The 15,806-nt window shown below is 42.6% G+C and overlaps 1 protein-coding gene across 2 annotated transcripts in view; it reads right to left on the minus strand.

Annotated features, from left to right (window-relative positions):
• Positions 1–1,757: 1,757 nt before the first annotated feature.
• The window catches only part of LOC127568517 (4F2 cell-surface antigen heavy chain-like), a 59,400-nt gene continuing 45,351 nt past the window's right edge, over positions 1,758–15,806 (minus strand). For both annotated transcript variants that reach the window (XM_052012370.1, XM_052012371.1), the window contains exon 9: positions 1,758–3,929. In XM_052012370.1, coding sequence (XP_051868330.1) covers positions 3,594–3,929 — 336 coding nt within the window. In that variant the 3' untranslated portion in view covers positions 1,758–3,593. The remainder of the gene's footprint in view (positions 3,930–15,806) is intronic.

The following is a 15,806-nucleotide window of genomic DNA, read 5'->3' on the forward strand; positions in this document are numbered from 1 at the left end:
AAGTTAATTGAAGGGATTAACCAATTAAGAGTTTCAGTCTTTTCAATGTTTAATTTGGGGAATGTTTGGCTAATCCAGTTTTGGATGTCAGAAAAACAATTTGACAACCAAGAGATACTGTGGAAGTTGAGCAAAGTGGTATTACTCTGTTTTCTGCATACTTGTAGAAGCTGATCATACATTTGATCATACCATCTAGGAGCAGCATGAACTCCAGGTCAAAACCCTGCATCAGGACTGAGAGCAGAGAGATGAGATGGCCAGGATAAAAAGGGGAAGGGGAGTGATATGACAGGAGCCCGAAGTGATTGGTGGTCTGAGGAGTGTAAATTGATGGGCACATTGTGCCAGGTAAGGGAGGAGAGCAGGGTTGAGTCGGGAGACAGTGGCAGGTGAATAATAGATGGTGGCAGACAAAGAGAGAGTAAAAAATACAGTATATTGAGAGGCAGATGGAGCAAGGTGGGGGCAAGGAGAGTGTGAATATTAGAGACAGCTGCTGGAGAGAGATAAGCAGGAACACAAAGGGCTACCATTGCTGGACTCTGATAGACAAAGGAGGTGAGAATGGGCACCATTAGGAGAGATGTGAATGGCAGTTGGAACCAGAAACAGTGGGGGGGGGGGGGGGGAAGCAAACCTGTGGGTGAACTGTGAGTGTAGTGGGTGGATGGAACCAGGAGGGGGAGTGGGTTAGTAAATTTGCAGATGACACAAAGATTGGTGGCATCATGGATAGAGTTGAAGATTGCCAAAGTATACAGTGGCATATAGATCAGTTACAGATATGGGTGGAAAAATGGCAGATGGAGTTTAATCTGGGCAAGTGTGAGGTGTTGCACTTTGCAAGATCAAATGTAAAGGGAAAATACACAGTTAATGGCAGGACCCTTAACAGCTTTAAGGTACAGAGGGATCTTGGGTCCAAGTTCATGGCTCCCTGAAAATGGCCGCACAAGCTAATAGGGTGGCAAAGGAGTATGGCACAATTGCCTTTATTAGTTGAGGCACTGAGTTCAAGAGTCAGGAAGTTATGTGGCAGCTTTACAAAACTCTGGTTGTGCTGCATCTGGAGTATTGCATTAAAATCTGATCACCCCAAGGATGTGGAGGCTTTAGAGAGGGTGCAGAAGTTGTTTACCAGAATGCTGCCTGGATTAGAGGGCATGTGCTATAAGAAGAGATTGGACAAACTAGAGTTGTTTTCTCTGGAGCAGTAGAGGCTGAGGGGAGACCTGATTGAAGTTTATAAGATTATGAGAGGCATAGATAGAGGAGACAGCTGGTATCTTTCTCTCAGGGTTGAAATGTCTAACACTAGAGGGCATGCATTTAAGGCGAGATGGGGAAAATTCAAAAGAGATGTGCGGAGAATATTTATTTTTACACCGAGAGTGGTAGGCGCCTGGAATGTGCTGCTATGGGTGGTGGTGAAGGCAGATACAATAGAGGTGTTTAAGAGGCTCTTAGATGGGCACATGAATATGCAGAGAATGGAGGAATATGGACCGTGTGCAGGCAGAAGGAATTAGTGTAATTAGGCATCAATAGCTTAATTAGTTCGGCACAACATCATGGCCCAAATGGCCTCTTCCTGTGCTATACTGTTCTATGTTCCATGTTCTATGTTTTTCACTGACATCAGTTGTCACCTAAATATTTTAAATCTCCAGTTGCAAGGGAAACAGAAACTTCTCACTAATACATCATAACCACTTTTCACAAGAAACAAGATTACAAATTTATTCATTCCCGATATGCAGTTTTGTCACTTCTAAAACTCAGAACAGTCACCTCAAAAAATTCCAAGCTTTTGCAAGAAGGAGCTGTCTTTCTTCTGTTTTTTTTACTCACTTCGGACCTGATGAGCATGAATTACCTCTTGTTTTGTAGGATTTGTTCCGGCATTTCTGGCCTATTAGTTTTGAGGGTGAAGCTGCTGAAACCACATGGGATAAGTTTACTTGAGATTTCTTTTGAAAAGAGTTAGTCAGCAATCTGACTGCAGGAGCCATATAGCCGATCCTTTCAATAACATTCAGTTTGAGCTGTCAGCATTATTAGAAGCTAGTTCTTCTTGGGGGTGAACAGCACTCATTGTGACTAAAACCACTGTGGCAAGCTGGACACCATACAAACAATGGAGACACAAGAGACAGCAGATGCTGAAAATACGGAGCAACACACAAAGCACTGGAGGAACTCTCTGGGTCAGGCAGCATCTACAGAGGGAAATGGATAGTCAACATTTTGGGTCGAGACCCTTCAACTGGACTGGGATATTACCACTCCTTGTGCAAAAAAACTGTCCCTGCACATCTCCTCTGAATTTTCACTCTCACCTTAAATGCATGCCCTCTAGTATTAGACATTCCAATCCAGATGAGCCGCCGACTCACTGAGTTCCTCCAGCACTTTGTCTGTTGCACCATACAAGCAACATGAGGATACACAAGAATTTAGCACCAAAGAGTAGCATTTTCTATCATTATCCAGGCAAACTTTAGACCACCGTAGTACTTCACAACCAATGACTTACATTGACATTACTGTAACAAAGTAACAACCCATTTCCAAATACATGCAACTCCCATGTTACGAGAGAGGGGTTGCGTTCCTAGAAAGTGGTCCGTATCACAATTTTCCATAACACAAAGCTGTGTCTTGTGTTCATGCATCAAAAAATGCAAGTTTAACAGAATGTATTTATTTACATTTTTATCATGTATATTCCATGAGAGTGAATTTTATTCCGTATCTCAAATTTTTGGGCAGTTATTTGTGAATTCTGTTAACTGAACGGCCATAATGTGGGGGGTTCCAGAAATTAACCTGACAATTTGTGTTGAGGTGAGGATTCATTTTTGGCCATAGGGCAATAGGAAACTAAGTGATATTAAAGGAATATTTAGTATTCATGACAGGGAATCACAGATAAACATTAGTAAAAGAGATGCTCAGGAATAATGATGCATATCTATATAAAAAGTGATTAATACACTGAATAGAGCCATTCATGGTGAATTTTAATGTTGTAATGTAGGAAATGATTGAATAATTGTAGCACTCCTTGGTAGAATAACCTTGGTTGAATAGTTTTCCTTATCTATCTTTGTGATAGCAAAATGACAATTGCTGTGATTAAAGTAGGCCTCTTTCAACCTGTTTGAAATGGATACAGGCAGTATAAATTTGATCTGCATGACTGAAGAGAGAATTTAGAATTGTTTTTAAAAACCATGAAAGTGGCACAGTTAGTTTGTAGGCAAGAACAGAGATCTATTCATTTTGCACACTTCTCATTGCCAGAGGAGAAAATGTACTTCATCTCAAGTTGTATTCAGTTTCTGAGATTGATCCTTTTTAAAAAATGCTAGCACCTTAAACAGAACATTTTTTACAGAAATAAAGTCAACTACTTAACTGCTTTTATTCAAATCTCTGATCAAAAAATAAATCTGCCTGATACTTCAGTCATTTTCAATTAGGGTATGAAAAGCAATTAGCATGCTTACTTTTCAAAATCATACTGTTCATATATTTCTATTCAGTTAATATTCTATTCATTTAGAAATTCTACCATAGATCAATAACTATTCTGCAATGAAGTACTTTAGTATGTATCCCATGTTTGCTTCTATTGCCATATTTTGCAAATTTATTAACCCACACTGGCTTACATCTGATGACTTTGCAAGTAGAAGAGCAGTTGAAGGTAAATATACTGCAGTAAAATCATAAGTAACTGGGCCACCAAAATTCATGATAACTAAAATTCCTGTCTGATCCCATTGTCTTATATATGCAAGGACATTTGTTGTATTTATCATAATGTAGAAGTCACCATACTGCAAGGGTGGTTCTTCAATTCTTATTTTTCCAAGTGCTCTGTAAAATGACAAAACTGATAGTGGATCTTCAGACTGTTGCTGTTAAAAACAAAGAAAATTGTTAGGTCCTAGAAAAAAAATCATAATAACACATCCCAAATAGATGCTATTCAGTCATTTTGTCTGTGCAGACGCTTGGCAGTATCCAATTCATGTCACAATCCTGTTTTACTCTCAATGGTTTTGCAAATATTTTCCCTTGATGTACTTTATCCAATCCTTTTTTAAATATTACTGTTAAAACTGCTATCACTACACTTTTAGGCAATGTATTCCACATAGCAAAATATTCTCATCTGTTCTTATTCTTTTGCTAATTATCATAAAATCTGGTACATCAGTAAATTTTATAATTTTTGAAGGGGCCAGAAAGGGGGAGTGTGTGGCTTATACACTTGTATCTCTTTTACACTGATCTGAATATCAATGGATCTTCTCAAACTGCGGGCCACATTCAGCCGTCCTCGTTGCCTGGGCACTGCTGGAATAGCTTCTACATTATAGTTTCTCCACATATTTTCACCTTTTCCTCTTGGGCTGGCCTCTTCTTCTCCTGCTGTTCAGCTGTCCACTTTCTGCACAGTGGTGTAGCTAGTAGAATCACTACCTCATAGCACCAGAAATCTGGTTTTATTCCTGACTTCAGATGCTGTCTACGTGAAGCTTGCATGTTCCTCCTGTGACCCCAAGTGCTCCAGAATCCTTCCACATCCTAAAGATGTGTGGGTTGGTAGATTAATTGTCCATTTTAAGTTGCCCTTAGTGTGTTGGTAAATGGTTAAATCTGGGGGGAGTTATGGGGAGAAGAAAAATATAGGATTAATGTAGGATTAGTGTAAATGGGTGGTTGATGGTTGGCAAGAACTCAGTGGGCCAAAGGGCCCGTTTCCATGCTGTATCTCTCTACAACTCCGTGACTGTTTTCTGCATGCTCTCAGGCTGGCCTGTCCATGAGTCTGAGTGCCTCCTGGACTCCCTTTTGGACTGGATTTACCCATGGGCCAGATTAGCCTCTGCACTCCCTCAGGTCGACTTCTCTCTACTTCCAGGTTTCAGTTCCAAACTGTTGGAAGGCCAAGGAGGGAATTAGGAGAGCCAGGAGGCAGGTAGCTGGATGACCGTCAGAAGAAGGAAAGGGAACAGGCAGCCAGTGCAGGGTACTCCTGTAGCTATTCCCCTCAATAACAGGTATATCGTTTTAGATACTTTGGGGAGGGCACCAAGTCTGGTTCTTTGGTTTAGAAGGGAAGGGGGGGGTGGGGGTGGGGGGGGGAGGAAGGAAGAGGCAAGCGGTAGTGATAGGGTATTCATTGGTTAGGGGAGCAGACAGGATGTTCTGTGGACGAGAATGAGACTCTCGGATGGTATGTTGCCTCCTAGGTGCTAGGGTCAGAGACGTCTCAGATCGAGTCCATAGCATTCTTAAGGGGGAGGGTGAGCAGTCAGAGGTCGTGGCACATGTTGGTACCAATGACATACAGTAGGCAGGAAAAGTGACGAGGTCCTGGAAAGTGAATTCAGGGACTTAGGTGCAAAGTTAAGAGACAGGACCTGAAGACAGGATGGTGATCTCAGGATTGCTACCCATGAAATAGGAAGATAATGCAGTTTAACACATGGCTAAGCAGATGGCGCAGCAGGGAGGGCTTCTGATTTTAAGATCATTAGGCTCTCTTCCAGGGCAGGTGGGACCTATATAAATGGGACGGCTTGCACCTGAACTGGAGGGGGACCAATATCCTTGCAGGAAGGTTTGCTTGTACTGCTCGGGGGGGGGGGGGGGGGGGGGAGGTTTAAACAAGAGTTGCAGGGGGTGGGAACCAGAGTGGCAGGACACAGCAAGTGGAGAGCTGTGGGGAAAGTAGATGTTAAGACTACAAGCAAAGATGGCAACTGAAAGGTTGAGCATGGTGGGACTAATGTTCTGAGTTGTGTCTATTTTAATGCAAGAGTATTGTAGTTAAGGCAGATGAACTTAGAGCGTGGATCTGTACGTGATGTTGTAGCTATTAGTGAGACTTGGTTGTAGGACCAGCAGGACTGGCAGCTTAATGTTCCGGGGTTCCATTGGTTTTAGACATGATGGGGGGAGGTATTAAAGACGGAGGAGTGGCATTACTGATCAGGGAAAACATCATGGCAGTGCTCAGAGAGGACATACTGGAGGGTGCAACCACCAAGGCAATTTGGGTGAAACTAAGGAACAAAAAAGGGACGACCACGTTAATGGGTCTATATTATAGATCTCCCAATAGGCAGCGGGATGTTGAGGAGCATATTTGTAGAGAGATAGCAGACAGTTGCACGGAATATAAGGTTGTGATAGTAGGTGATTTTAACTTTCCACATATTGATTGGGACTCCCATACTGTAAAAGACTGGATGGGATCAAGTATGTCACGTGTTCAGGAAAGTTTCCTTAATCAATATGTAGAGGTCCCAACTAGAGTGAATGCGATACTGGATCTTCTTTTAGGGAATGAGACAGGGCAGGTGACAGAAGTGAGTGTAGGGCAACACTTTGGATCTAGTGATCATAATTCCATGAGTTTCAAGATAATTATGGAAAAGGATAGGACTGGTCCTAGTGTTAAGATTCTAAACTGGAGGAAGGCCAATTTTGATGGCATCAGAAGGGATCTGGCAGGCGTGCATTGGGATACGTTGTTTTCTGGCAAAGAGATGCTTGGTAAGTGGGAGGCCTTCAAGAGTGAAATATTGAGAGTACAGAATCAGTATGTTCATGTTAGAATAAAAGGCAAAGCTAATAGGTTTAGGGAACCTTGGTTATTCAAGGGATATTGAGGCCCTGGTAAAGAAAAAGGAGGTGCATATCAGGTATAGACAGTTAGGATCAAATGAGGCACTTGAAGAGTATAAGAAATGCAAGATAACACTTAAGAGAGAAATCAGGAGGGCTAAAAGAGGACATGAGGTTGCTCTGGCAGACAAGGTGAAAGAAAATCCAAAGCGTTTCTACAGCTATATTAAGAGCAAAGAGATAGCAAGGGACAAAATTGATCCTCTTGAGATCAGCGTGGTCATCTATGCATGGAGCTGAAAGAGATGGGGGAGATTTTAAATGGATTTTTTGCATCTGTGTTTACTCGGGAGACAGACACAGAGTCTATAGAACTGAGGAAAAAGAAAAAGAGTAATGAGGTCATGGACCATATCCAGAGTATGGAAAAGGAGGTGCTTGCTGTCTTCAGGCGAATTAGGATGGATAAATGCCCAGGGCCTGACGAGGTATCCCCTCGGACCTTGTTGGAGGCTAGTGCAGAAATTGCAGGGACCCTGGCAGAGATATTTAAAACATCCTTAGCCATGGTTGAGGTGCCAGAGGACTGGAGGATACCTAATGTTGTTCTATTGTTTGAGAAAGGCTCTAAGAATAAGCAGGGAAATTATAGGCTGGTGAGCCTGACGTCAGTCGTGGATAAATTATTGGAAGGTATTCTGAGGGACAGGATGTATAAGTATTTGGATAGACAAGGCCTGATTAGGGATCGCCAGCATAGTTTTGTGCGTGGTATGTCATGTCTAACCAATCTAATAGAGTTTTTCGAGGAGGTTACCAGGAAGGTTGATGAAAGGAAGGCGGTGGAGATTGTCAAAGGCCTTGCTAAAGTCCACGTAGACAAAGTCCTACGTGGGAGGCTACTCCAGAAGGTTAAGTCATTTGGCATTCAGGATAAAGTAGTCAACTGGATTCAACATTGACTTAATGGGAGAAGCCAAAGAGTGGTAGCAGATGGTTGTCTCTCTGATTGGAGGCCTGTGACTAATGGTGTGCACCTCAGGGATCAGTGCTGGGTCCATTGTTATTTATCATCTATATTAATGATTTAAATAATAATGTGATAAACTGGATCAGCAAATTTGCAGATGACACCAAGATTGGGGGTGCAGTGAACAGCAGGGAAGGCTATCAAAGCTTGCAAAGTGATCTGGACCAGCTGGGAAAATGGGCTGAAAAATGGCAGATGAAATTATAGCAATCAAATATAAGGTGATGCACTTCGGGAAGACAAACCAGGGTAGGACTTACACAATGAATGGTAGGGTACTGAGGTGTGCGGTAGAACCAAGGGACCTGGAATACAGATCCATAATTCCTTGAAAGTGGCACTGCAGGTAAATAGGATCGTAAAGAGAGCTTCTGGCACACTGGCCTTATGATCAGGGCATTGAGTACAGGAGTTGGGATGTTATGTTGCAGTTGTATAAGACGTTGGTGAGGCCAAATTTAGAGTATTGTATGCAGTTCTGGTCATCTATCTACAGGAAAGATATCAATAAACTTGAAAGAGTGCAGAGAAAATTTACACGGTTGTTGCTGGGACCCGAGTTACAGGGATAGGCTGAATAGGTTTGAACTTTATTCCCTGGAGCACAGGAGAATGAGGGGAGATCTTATAGAAGTATACAAAATTATGAGGGGTATAGATATGGTGAATGCATGTATTCAGTTTGGGTGAGACTAGAACAAGAGGTGATAGGTTTAGGGTGAAAGGTGAAATATTTAAGAGGAACCTGAGGGGGAACTACTTCACTCAGAGGGTGGTGTGAGTGTGGAATGAGCTGCCAGCAGAAGTGATGGATGTGGGTTCAATTAAGATTTCTTCTTTATTAGTCACATGTACATTGAAACACACTGTGAAATGCATCTTTGTGTAGAAATTTCTGGGGGCAGCCCGCAAGTATTGCCAAATATTTAAGAGAAGTTTGGATAGGTACATGAATGAGAGAGGTATGGAGGGCTATGGTCCAGGTGCAGGTAGATGGGACCAGGCAGAAAACCAGGCTGGCATGGACTAGATGGGCCAAAGGGCCTGTTTCTGTGCTGTAGTGCTCTATGACTCCATGTGGTCTGACCAATGTCTTATAAAGCCTCAGCATTACATCCTTGCTTTTATATTCTAGTCCTCTTGAAATGAATGCTAACATTGTATTTGCCTTCCTTACTTCTGACTCAACCTGCAAGTTAACCTTCAGGAAATCCTGCAGTAGGACTCCCAAGTAAATAGTCTACGCCTTTATTCCTTCTACCAAAGTGCATGACCATACACTTCCCTACGCTGCATTCCATCTGCCACTTCTTTACCCATTCTCCCAACCTGTCCAAATCCTTCTGCAGACTCCCTGCTTCCTCAACACTACCTGCTCCCCCCACCCCCATCCGCAAACATGGCCACAAAGCCCTCAATTCCGTCATCCAGATCATTAACATATAACGTGAAAAGTAGCGGACTCAACACCGACCCCTGTGGATCACCACTAATCACTGGCAGCCAACCAGAAAAGGCCCCCTTTATTCCCACTCTTTGCCTTCTGCCAGTCAGCCAATCTTCTATCCATGCTAGTACCTTTCCTGTAATACCATGGGCTCCTTCCTCGTTTAGCAGCCTCATGAGTGGCATCTTGTCAAAGGCCTTCTAAAAATCCAAGTAAACAACATCCACTGACTCTCTTTTGTTTATCCTGCCTGTTACTTCCTCAAAGAATTCCAACAGATTTGTCAGGCAAGATCTCCCCTTAAGGAAACCATGCTGACTTCAGCCTATTTTATCATGTGCTTCCAAGTACCCCGTAACCTCATCCTTAATAATGGACTCTAACATCTTACCAACCACTGAAGTCAGGCTAACTAGCCTATAATTTCCTGTCTTTTGCCTCCCTCCCTTCTTAAAGAGTAGAGTGACATTTGCGATTTTCCAGTCATCTGGAACAACTCCTGAACCTAGTGATTCTTGAAAGATCACTAGTAATGCCTCCACAATCTCTTCTGCTACCTCTTTCAGAACCCTACGATGTAGTCCATTCGATCCAGGTGACTTATCTGCCTTCAGACCTTTCAGTTTCCCAAGCATCTTCTCCTTAGTAACAGCGACTACACTCACTTCTGCCCGACTTTCTCAAATTTCTAACACGTTGCTGGTGTCTTCCACAGTGAAGACTGACGCAAAATACTTATTCAGTTCATTCACCATTTCTTTGTTCCCCATTACTATCTCTTTAGCGTCATTTTCGAGTGGTCCGATGTCCACTCTTGCCTCTCTTTTACTCTTTATATATCTGAAAGAACTTTTGGTATCCTCTTTTATATTATTGGCTAGCTTACCTTCATATTTCGTCTTTTCTCCCCTTATTGCTTTTTTAGTTGCCTTCTGTTGGCTTTTAAAAGCTTCCCAATCCTCTAGCTTCCCACGAATTTTTGCAATATTGTATGCCCTTTCCTTTGCTTTTATGCTGTCTTTGACTTCCCTTGTCAGCCATGGTTGCCTCATCCTCCCTTTAGAATGCTTCTTCTTCTCTGGGATGAACTGATCCTGCGTCTTCCGAATTACTCCCAGAAACTCCTGCCATTGCTGCTCTATAGTAATCCCTGCTTGGATCCCCTTCCAATCATAGAAACATAGAAAAACTACAGCACAACTCAGGCCCTTCGGCCCACAAAGCTGTGCCAAACATATCCCTACCCTAGAAATTACTAGGCTTACCCATAGCCCTCTATTTTATTCAGCTCCATGTACCTCCAATCAACTTTGCCCAGCTCCTCTCTCATGCCTCTGTAGTTACCTTTACTCAACTGTAATACTGATACATCAGATTTCAGCTTCTCTCTCTCAAACTGCAGGGTGAATTCTATCATATTATAATCACCGTCTCCTAATGGTTCCTTTACCTTAAGCTCCCTAATCAAATCTGGTTCATTGCACAACACCTAATCGAGAACTGCCTTTTTGCTAGTGGGCTCGACCACAAGTTGCTCTAAAAAGCCATCTCGTAGGCATTCTACAAATTCCATCTCTTGGAATCCAGTACCAACCTGACTTTCCCAATCTACTGGCATATTGAAATTCCCCAAGACTACCGTAACATTGCCCTTTTTACATGCCTTTCCTATCTCCTTTTGTAATTTGTACCCCACATCCTGGCTGCTGTTCAGAGGCCTGTATATAATTCCCATCAGGGTCTTTTTACCCTTGCAGTTTCTTAACTCTACCCACAAGGATTCTACACCTTCTGACCCTATGTCACTTCTTCCTAAGGACTTGACTTCATTTTTTTACCAACATAGCCACCTCACCCCCTCTGCCCACCTGCTTCTTTATTCAATGGGATGAATATCCTTGGACGTTTAGCTCCCAGCTGTGTTCTTATTTCAACCACAACTCTGTGATGCCCACAACATCATATCTGCCAATTTCTAACTGCACTATGAGCTCATCTACCTTATTTTGTATACTGTGTGCATTCAAATATAACACCTTCAGTCCTGTATTCACCACCCTTCTTCTCAAATTTGTCTCCATGTTGCCTGGTTAAATTCTTATCCCTCTCTGAACTTTCTGTCTTATTCTTTATTCTGGAGACTTCAGTAACCTCTCCTGCACTCCCCTTCGCTTTTACTTTATACTCTTCCAATCTGTTGAGCCCATCCCCCTACTATTTAGTTTAAACCCCTATCTATAGCCTTAGTTATGCGATTCACCAGGACCCTGGTCCCAGTGTGGTTCAGGTGTAGCCCATCCCATCAGAAGAGCTTCTTCCTTCCCCAATACGGGTGTCAATGTCCCACAAATTCAAACCCACTTCTCCCACACCAATCTTTGAGCCATGCATTTAACTCTCTGATCTTATTTACCCTGTGCCAACTTGCATGTGGCTCAGGTTGCAATCCAGGGATTATTACCTTTTTGGTTCTGCTTTTTAATTTAGTCCCTCAGCAGAACCTCTTTCCTTGTTCTACCTGCGTCATTGGTATGCACATGGACCACAACAACTGGATCTTTCCCCTCCCATTCCAAATTCCTCTGCAGGTCAGATGAGATGAACTGAACCCAGGCACCAGCAGGCAACAGAGCCTTCGGGTTTCTCGTTCCTTGCGACAGAGAATTGTGTCTATTCCCCTGACTTACTATCCCCAATCACAACAATATTTCTCTTCTCTGTCCCCCTTGAATGGCTCCCCCTGAATCAAGGTGCCACGGCTCGGTTGCTCATCCTTCCTAGAGCCCCCACTCTCATCTGCTCAGGGAGCAAAAACCTCAGACCTGTTGGAGAAGCTCAAGGGCTGAGGCTCCTCCAGCACAACCTCTTGGATCCCCCTACCTGCCTCACTCGCAGTCACACCCTCTTGTTCCAGAGACCAAATTTGAAGTAGTTCATCTAATGGGTCTGACTACCTTCTGAAATTCAGCATCCAGGTGACTCTCCCCCTCCCTGATGTGTCTCAGTGTTTGAAGCTCAGATTCCAGGCCATCAACTTTGAGCCCGAGTTCCTTGAGCAACCACGCAGTGCAGATGTGGTCACCAGGAACCAAAAGAGTCCACCAGCTGCCATATCAGTGTATCTCACCCTGTGAACTCCAAGAGCTACTTTCACTCCCCAACCAACCTGATATTTTCCTCTGTATGTTCTGCTTATACATATACACAGAGGAAAGTGTATAAAGGTCATTCAGTGACACCCACTTCCTGCTGATAACTTTTACTGTGAAAGGCCCTTAGTCATTGATGCACCACATCTGGACAGCTCCACAGATGCCAAAGAATATTTAGGCCATTATGCCCATAATTTGATGAATGCCTCCATAATTCCAGGTTCTGGGGTAAATCTGGGCTGTTTGAGTCATTCTCAATATAGAAAGGACAAGAGTGACTCTACTTACCAAGAACAGAGCAAGAGTAATTACCAAGAACAGATAGAAAGAGAGACTGAACCTGGGTGTGAACAGTGCCATAGGAAGAGGATAAAAAAGCACTCTCACTTACTGCTCTTATGAGACCGCCAGTGGATCTGGGAGTGATTTCACTATATAGAAACTGAGGAGCAGCAGCTCATTGTTGAGTATAGGTCAGGTGTTTTTATTTAGTTTTGTTTCCTTTCATCTCTTAGGGTTGTAGTTTTTCTTAAAACCAGATTAAGATCACTAATGTATGAGTATTTTGGAGTTTAAACAGGGAAAAGTCACTAGCATAGTACTCTGAATTATTAATTTCTGAGTGCTGATCCAAGGGTATGGCAGGTATCCAGCCTCCCTGGTAACCATGTGTACAGGAATTATATTCAGCTGCAGCTCCTGATTATCTGCATAGCACAGTTTCAAATGACCCTCCACACTCCCCCCAACCCACCTTATCTTGAAACTCATTCCCCTCATTCAAGACTCTCTCACAAATGGAAACATCTCAATCTTTTCATGCCCCCATAGGATCTTATATGTTCCAATAAAATCATCCCCCATTCTTCTAAATTCCAAAGAATATAGGCCAACTTCTTTAACCATTCATGATAGGGCAACTCTCTCATCCCAGGAATTAGCCCACTGAATCTCTTTTGGACTTCCTCCAGTGCTAGTATATCCTTTCTTAAATAAGAGGACTAAAACTGTGCACAGTACTCCTGGTGTGACTACTCCAACACCCTGTAGAATTGAAACAGAACTTCTTCATTGCTAAACTCCGATCCCCTTGTGATTCATGCACAAGAACACCTAGACCCTTCTGTGCTTCATTCATTTGCAATCTCTTTTCGATAATGGACTGCCTTATTATTCCTATTACCGAAGTGTATGAAGTGATACTTTTCCACATTAAATTCCATTTGTCAGGTTTTGCCCACTCACTCAACCCATCTTTGTCCTGTTGCAGCACCCAAATATCCCCATTGCAACAAGCCCTCCCTCCCTTTCAGTCATTTGGGCGCAGTTCAAAGGTCTTAGACAACAGACTCTTACAGTGATGCAGAGGTAAGGTCTCAGGATCATGCGGCCTTATTGCTGCTGGCGGAAAGCTATACCTTATGGGATGGCAGCGAGGATTTCAGGAGAGTCGGATCCACTAGGCTGCACCATGTCTACTGGTGGGATTAGGGCTGGGGTTGTGCACAGGGAGCAGACTATCCAGTTCAAGAATGATTAGGTCCCAGTGAGACAGCATTTGGCGTACTGGAGTCATGGGGTTGTACAGCATGGAAACAGGCTCTTCTGCCCACCATCTCCTTAGTGGCCATCAACTATCTATCCATACTAATCCCATTTTCTAGCACTTAGCCCAAAGCATTCTATGCCATGGTGCTTCAAGTGCTCATCTAAAAACTTCTTAAATGTTGTGAGAGTACGGCCTTCACACTCCCCACCACTGCCCCACATTCTGGATATCAACCACTCAACTGGTGCTCTAGTTTCCTCTCACATTCCAAAGACGTACGGGTTAGGAAGTTGTGGGCATGCTATGTTGGCGCCGGAAATGTGGCAACACTTGCAGACTGCCCCCAGAACATTCTATGCAAAGATGCATTTCACTGTGTTTCAATGTACATGTGACTAATAAAGATATCTTAACAATAGGTGAAAAATTCTTCCTCAAATCTCCTCTATATCTCTTACCCAGCAGATACATTGAAAACCAATGCAAAAATTGGTTTAATGTGGAGGATATTGCAAATATCCTGATGATCACAGATGTGCTAGTTTCAAATAGCAAGGAAGAACTTTTAAAAATCTCAATCGTAAGGGACAAGGTACTGGAAAAACTTATGGGACTAAAGGCAACAAGTTTCCAGGACCCAATGGACTGCACCCAAGAGTTTTAAAGGAAGTGACTGCAGAAATAGTGGATCCATTGGTTGAATATTTTCAAAACTCACTGAATTCTGGGAGGGTACCAGTGGATTGGAAAACAACAAATGTGACTCCCTCGTTCAAGAAGGAAGGAAAACAAAAGGCATAGAACTATAGGCCAGTTAGTTTAACATCTATTGTTGGCAAGAGAGAGTGAATAATCAAAGAAGTAGCTAATCATTTAGGAAAGCTTAATATAATCAAACCAAGTCAACAGGGTTTCATGAAAGATAAATCACATTTGACAAATTTGCTCATGTTTTGAGGATGTACCAAACTAGAGTAGATATAGGGGAGCCTGTAGAATGTGCCATATTTGGACTTCCAAGAGGCATTTGACAAAGAGCCATATAAAAGACTGGTTCACAAGTTATGAGCTCATATTACTGGAGGATGAGCATCGCCATAAATTGAAAATTGGTTATCACAAAGAAAACAGAGACTTGGAATAAATGAGTCTTTTTCAGGTTGGAAGGATGCAACTAGTGGAGTACCCCAGGGATCAGTTCTACGCCTTCACTTATTACTATTTATATTAAGGACACAAAGAGGGAAGAATGTAAGGTAACCAAGTTTGCCAATATCACAAAAATAGGTGGAATGAAGTTGTAAGAAGATATTGTGACTATGCAATGGGAAAACAGATAGATTGAGAGTGAAAGAAAACTTGATAAATGGAGTTTAATGTGGGAAAGTGTCAGGTTATATACTTTGGTAAGAGAAATCAAAAGGCAGCCTATTATCTAAATGAAAAGAAATTGCAAATGAATGGAGCACAGAAGAGTGTGTGTTCTTGTGCATGAATCACAAATGCTAGCAGGGAAGTGCAGCAAGTAGTTAAGAGGACAAATGACATACTAGCCTTTAATGCAAAGGGAAATGGAGTTTAGAAACAGAGTTTTGTTGTAGTTGTACAGGGTGTGGGTGAGGCCACACCTGGAATACTGTGCATAGTTTTAGTCCTCTTACTCAAGAAAGGATATAGTACCATTGAAGTGAAAAAGTTTCTCACTATCTACTTTATTTATGCCTGTCATAATTTTCTCTTTCTCAGTCAGATGCACCTCAATGATCCCTGCTCCTCAGAAGACAAGCCCAATCTATCTTGTCTCTCCTCATAATTGCAATGCTCCACACCAGGCAATGTTCTGGTGAATCTCCTCCACACCTTCTCCAATGCAATCACAACCATTCGAAAGTGTGATGACCAGAACTGCACACAGTTCTAGTCATCACACTTTGCAGGCTTGATTGTTGAATATGTACAAAACATAGATCAATAGAA

The sequence above is a fragment of the Pristis pectinata genome, chromosome 3 (assembly GCF_009764475.1).
Source record: "Pristis pectinata isolate sPriPec2 chromosome 3, sPriPec2.1.pri, whole genome shotgun sequence".
NCBI classification, from domain to species: Eukaryota; Metazoa; Chordata; class Chondrichthyes; order Rhinopristiformes; family Pristidae; genus Pristis; species Pristis pectinata.